The 6172-nt window shown below is 46.3% G+C and overlaps 1 protein-coding gene across 1 annotated transcript in view; it reads left to right on the forward strand.

Moving 5' to 3' along the window:
* Nucleotides 1-741: 741 nt before the first annotated feature.
* Nucleotides 742-6172, forward strand: part of SLAMF8 (SLAM family member 8) — an 18136-nt gene continuing 12705 nt past the window's right edge. The window contains exons 1-2 of the mRNA XM_006895531.1: nt 742-766; nt 5122-5448. Of these exons, the coding sequence (XP_006895593.1) occupies nt 742-766; nt 5122-5448 (352 nt within the window). The remainder of the gene's footprint in view (nt 767-5121; nt 5449-6172) is intronic.

Below are 6172 nucleotides of genomic sequence, written 5' to 3' on the forward strand. Positions count from 1 at the left end.
GATGTACCAGTGGGGGCACAGATGTGAATACAAGCCTGTGGCTGACAAAAGAGGTGATCAAACTTTAGAGAAGTGCAGAGAGGCACTGAGAGAAAAGTGGACACACTACTGAAGCCAGAAGGAGAGGCATCTCACTCTCCCGAAGGACAGGAGGACTTGATGGCCTGACGGGCCACACGGCCACATGGAGTCTAAAGGAATGAATGGAAAGCAGGGCTGGTAGAGGAGCGATTCCAAAAGTGTGCAAGTCTTCAATGGGCAGTTCTGAGATCAGGCATTTATGACTGGAGCCCAGCCCAGCAGAACCTTTAAGCTTTATCCTGAGGGTAGTTGGAGACCAGAAAGCAGAGAAATGACTTGGTTGAAATTGCTGTTTCAAGGGTTCTTCTGACTCCAAAGGGGAAAACAGAGAGTAGAAGGGCAGGACAGGATGGGAGAGGCCTCGTGAGAGTGTGTGAGGAGGACGTGGGCTTGTGTGGGAGACCTGCTGGCCTGCAATTGCACGAACCCAGCATAGCAAAGAGGCTGATTTACAAGAATCCACTCCTGAAAAACCCAGCAAGACCTACAGCCAACTTCCACTTTGCTTTGGACATTTTCACTTTCAGAGCATCTGGTTTTGAGTCAAGATTCCTCCTTCTGGACGTGGGACTTTCCGGGAGGATCACAGCTCAGGCCAAGCATCCGCTTGGCCTGGGATGTGCCGGAGTTTGGCTGCTGGGGGAAGTGGAGAGGATCACCATGTGGACTCTGCTTCTCTGGGAAGGTAAGTGGGGCTAGTGGACGCCTCGTCCTCTGAGAACTGAAGGCCTGTTGCCAGATCTCTGGACAGTCCTTCACCCATCCTGAGTGAGAATCCAGGAGCTGAGGAGGGTTAGGGAAGCAAGTTCTGAGCAACAGTTAAAAGTTAGATGGATGCACAAAGATACAGAGTTGTGGTCTGGGTGATAAGAACTGGGGCTGATGCCCAATGGTTTGGTGGCCGAGATGGAAATAAGAATGAAGAACAGTCTGACTGTGGCAACACATGAAAATCGTACAGATAAACTGGGAACACCAAGAAGGAACAGGTAGAGCAAGGCTCGCTACAGTCTTAACAGGACTGGGAGGTTAAGAGGAGCATCAGTGGTCTTGTTCTGCTGCTTGTCTAAGGGAGGTGAGCACTGAGGGAGGGTGACTGGGGAGAGAGCTGGTTAAATACAGTCTGTGTGGACTCGGGAATAGCTGATGATGGCATGATGTTCAAATGACTGACACGCTGGGTCTCTGCCAACTCTGGATGACCCTTTTGTTGTCTCCTGTCTGAGTTCCCCTTCCTAATCACTAAGTGGCTGATGTGGCAGGGTCAGCACTACAGGGCTAAGTGATGGGGGTTTTGCAAGGTGGCAAAAACAAGGACATTTTTGTTTGTGCCAGAAACTCAGGAACTTTGAGATAACTTTGTTTAATGTCCTCTACCTGTGTCCCTAGATCTGAAGGCACTTTCAAAGGTCCAGCAGATGTTTTCAATATTTCTAAATCTAGTGACCACCACTTCTCTGCCAGGTAGTCATAATGGGATGGTTTGCAGTGCATGCTGCTATAATATCAAAAGCTATGCTATTAGTATTTCAAATAACTAGCAGGATCACCCATGGTGGACGGATTTGTGGGAAATATTTGCGGTAGTCTACTTCTGCTTGGAAACCCTATGTGCCAATTCTGTGCTCTCCTAATGGGTGGCTATGAGATGGAATTTACTCAGTGGCAACAGGGTTTTGGTTTCTAGTGTTGGCTCCAACTGAAGAGGGTATAGGACCAGGCAATGTCTTATTCTGTTCTATGAAGCCCAAAGCCAACTCAAGAATAACTAACAACGGATTTTGTCAGGGAAAATGCACTTGTCTCTCAAAGTTTTTCATATAAATGGTTCAGAAAATCTTTCAAGTTGGACCTGTGAAGGGAAAATATTTTTTTTAAACAGTCTCTTCATGGCAGAATTGATTGGTCTTCTCAATCATCTGTGATCAGAGAACTGGTAATAAATAAGGATGACAGAAGAATTGATGTCTTTGAGTTGTGGTGCTGGGGAGGAGTCCTGAATAGCCCACGACAGCCAAAAGAACAAACAGATGTGTCTTAGGGAAAGTGCAGCCAGAGTGCTCCTTGGAATCAAAGCTGGCAAAGCTTCACCTTTCAGATTTTGGACACGTAGCTAGGTGAGGCTATTTGTTGGAAAGGAACATCATGCTTGAAAAGATGGAGGGTCAGTGAAGTAGAGGAAGATCCGCAATGAGAAGGATTGACATAGTGACTTCAGCAATAGACTCTAGTGTGTCAGAAATTAAGAGGATGGCACAGGATAGGATAGCATTCAGCGTGGCTGTTCAGAAGGTCGCTATAAGTCATAAACAACTCGACAGCAACTACCAACAACAATGGAAGATCAGGATAGCTAATCTGGTCCAGTCTCCTTGTTTCACAGTTTAGTATTAATAGTACAGCTTGCTACAGACTACACCACCAGGGCTCCCTTGTTTCACAAGTCAAAACTCTGAAACCCCAGGGGAGATATTTACTGAAGGGCTCCACAGCTAATCTTTTGTGGAATCAGGGCTATGCCAAGCCCAGGATATTTGTTTAAATCCAGTGGGGTTCCCTTTATATGGTAAGTCTCCATCTTACATTAACATGGAAGTCATCACCACCCAGGACTGGAGATAGTTGGGGCCTAAAAGGGAAGTGAAATTGATGAGGAACTGTGGTTATCTGTTGCTGTCTGAGCATTCATCAAAACACATTTTAACCACACTGCCAGCCCTGCAGTATGCTACACATGAGGCCTTACTCTGCTCTGTACCCAGTTCCTCCACCAGCTCAGACACAAGGTCAGTTGTCAGGAAATTCTATTATTCAGGAAAATTTACTGAGCTCTCATTTTGTAGTCCTAATGGTAGTAGGTATTAGAAGTACAAAGATAAACAAGAAAGTATCATTGTCCTTGACAGTCACTTGTCAGTAGACAATCATTAATAGAAAGAAAGGTAGAAGAAACACCAAAAAGTTCTAGTGGCTCTTCTAGGGAGCTCTAGTGGTCTAGTGGTAAGAAGGTGCACTGCAATCCCAAATGTATGCAGTTCAAATCCACCAGCTGCCCTGATGGGCAATCTCCTCCCGTGCGATTTACTGCCTCTGAAAACCCACAGGAGGGTCAGATATGGGTTGGTTCCGACACAATGACACACACAACAGTGGTACGAAGACAAAGTGCTCAGCAGCTGATCCAAAGGTTGATTAATCTAATCCAACAGCTGATCGACGGGAGAAAAACACCCTAGTAATCTGCTTCTGGAAAGATGAGTGTTGAAAACTCTACAGAGCAATTTTACCCTGACACATAAGGTCACTATGAGTCAGAATTTCTTTAACAGTAATGGATTTAAAGGCGAGTAATAGTGGTGAGCACAGACCAATACGGGAACACAGAGGCAGAGTTTATAACCTGGAGTGAGGGCTGGTGAGGGTTAGGGAAGGTAATGAAGCTTGGAGGATGAGCACAAAATAGAGAAGGCTCAGGAGAGCACTTAAAACAGAGGTATATCCCACACAACCCGAGCCCACAATGTTACAACCTAAACTCAACATCTGCTATCTCCTCCTCACCCAGGCCGTTTCTCCGCCAGGATCCCTGAGCACAGAAAACAGAGCCCAGTGAATCCCAACGACCCAGGAGCCATCCTGGACTCTTCTCTCCTGCACCCACATCTAATTGTTAATCAGTCCTATGATTCCATTGTCCTAACAGCTTTCTTTTTCTGCCCTTTCTCTTCATTCTTGATGTCACTTTCCTCCATACAGGTGTCTCTCTCTTTTTTCCCCCCCAAAAAAATAACTTATTTTACTTTTGTTGAGAATATGCACAGCAGAGACTATGCACATCGATTCCACAATTTTACAGAGCTTCCCCCACCCTCTCCTGGCATTAACGCTTTTCATGCTCCATCATGCTCTTCCTCTGTGCATTCTCCAGGCCTCTGTTAGAATGGGCTTTCAAACCAGGCAATTATGTTCAGACCATGTTACTTTCCTGATTAAAACCTCTCCAAGACCACACGCTGCCGTAAAGATAAAATCCCAACTACAATGTCCCTTTCAGGGCCCTGCATGCTGTGGCTCTCCCAACTCTGCAGTGTAATTTCCTCTTCCCCTGCAGAGCAAAGCTTTCAGTTCCTCAGTGCACCAGGGTCTCTCCTTCCATGCCTTTTGACATGCTGTTCCCTCTGATTTAGCACTTCCCCAAGTCCTTTCAGGCAGCTCTCTGCTTGTCCTGGTTAATTCCCTCCTGCAGACCTCAACTTACCTTTCTTCTCGAAACCACTCTAGGCTAGTTAAGTTCACTCTATCACACCACCTGTGTTCTCTTACGCCACCCCGTTCTTTCTCATCACATCGTTGTTAATTGTTATTTACTTGATTCCGACTCATGATGACCCCATGTGTGGAATGGAACTGCTTCAGAGTTTCCAAGGCTGTGACTGTTCCAAAGAAGACTGTCAGGTCTGTGTCCTGAGAAGTCTCTGGGTGGATTTGAACCACTATCCTTTTGGCTGTTGTTGTTGTTGTTAGGAGCTCTGATGGCCTAAATGTTTAACCTTTGCCACTATTCAGAGACTCCAATTCCCTATCATAAGAAAAAACGAAAAACCAAAAACCATCAGCCCACAAAAGCCTCTACCACTGAGTCGGTTTCCTCTCTTAGCAAGTCTCCATCTGGTTTCTGAGGATGAAAATCTAAACAGGAGAAGACTGTCCACCTTACTTCCATGGAGCAGCGGGTAGATTCCAACCACCAGAGCTGAGTGAGTTTTAGTTAGCAGGGCATTATACTACAGGCTGCATCACCAGGGTTTTATTTCCCATGCTACTATGTCAAATAGTTTATTGTGTGCTGATGTGTCTGGTTTACTCTGTAAGTTCTATGACAAAGGGACCAGATTCTCTTCTTTCCTGCACCTGAGGATCAACTTGAATGGAAGGAGTGTGGCTGATGTCCCCTGATCGGCTCCTTGGTCATTCAGCTGTGGGGTGGGGAGGGCTGAGGTGTGAGAGGCAGGTGAGAGTGACTCTGCTCTGTTCTTTCAGCTCTACTTCCCATTGCAGTCACTGGCACCCAGATCCAGGGACAAGTAGGGGGCTCCGTGCTGCTGGTAGCCAACCGCACCCCTGGATTCCAAGTCCGTGATGCCATCTGGCGATCTCTCTGGCCTTCAGAGGAACTCCTGGCCACATTTTTCCAGAATTCCTTGCAGACTCTGTACCACTCTCGCTTCCTGGGCCGAGCCCATCTACACAGCAACCTCAGCCTGGAGCTGCGCCCACTGGAGTCTGGAGACAGTGGCAACTTCTCTGTTCTGCTGGTAGACATTGGAGGGCAGGCTCAGACCCAGACCCTGCAGCTCAAGGTGTATGGTGAGTACACCTGACACTGGTCTCCCACTTCACAGCCCCTCACAAAGCACCGGGCAAGCATCCTGGGTCCTGGGGAGAATGGGGTTAAAAAAAAAATTCTATCCTCTGACTGTGTTGCAGAGGGAATGTGTGCCCTCTGACAATCATATCTAAGAAAACTACTCAGGAACTCTCAGGTGAGCTCCTACCTTGGGCAGTGGACCAGCTTGGCAATCACTCATCTGCTCTGAACTTAATTCAGTTCAGTCTTTTCTTGGCTCAGTGGCCTTGGACACACATTGAACCTCTCTAAGCTTTAACTTCTTCATTTGTACGATGGGAATGGTAATACTACCAGGCTAAGGGTGAGAAGCAGGAAGCTATAGTGGCTTAGTGGTATAGAGCTGCACTGCCAACCCAAAGCATGTCGTATTTTTGCCACGCCAAAGGCTTGTGGATCAAATCCACCAACTCCTCCACTGGAGAGAGAGAGAAGTAGTCTTTTCCTATGCAATTTACTACCTCCCATAATTCTCTGGAAGGTCAGCTGAGAGTGGGTTCCAACTCACAACAAAGGTAAAGTGCAATGACGCTTGCACAAGAATGCAATACTTGACCTAAGTACATTGGCTGTTCTAAATGTTGCTAACTAAACTATAATACTTTTTTAAGCTATATAGATTAGATAGATAGATAGATAGATAGATAGATAGATAGATAGATAGATATTGATAGATAGATAGAT

Source organism: Elephantulus edwardii, unplaced genomic scaffold (genome assembly GCF_000299155.1).
Source record: "Elephantulus edwardii isolate Elephantulus edwardi_28Jun2011 unplaced genomic scaffold, EleEdw1.0 scaffold00168, whole genome shotgun sequence".
Classification (NCBI taxonomy): Eukaryota; Metazoa; Chordata; class Mammalia; order Macroscelidea; family Macroscelididae; genus Elephantulus; species Elephantulus edwardii.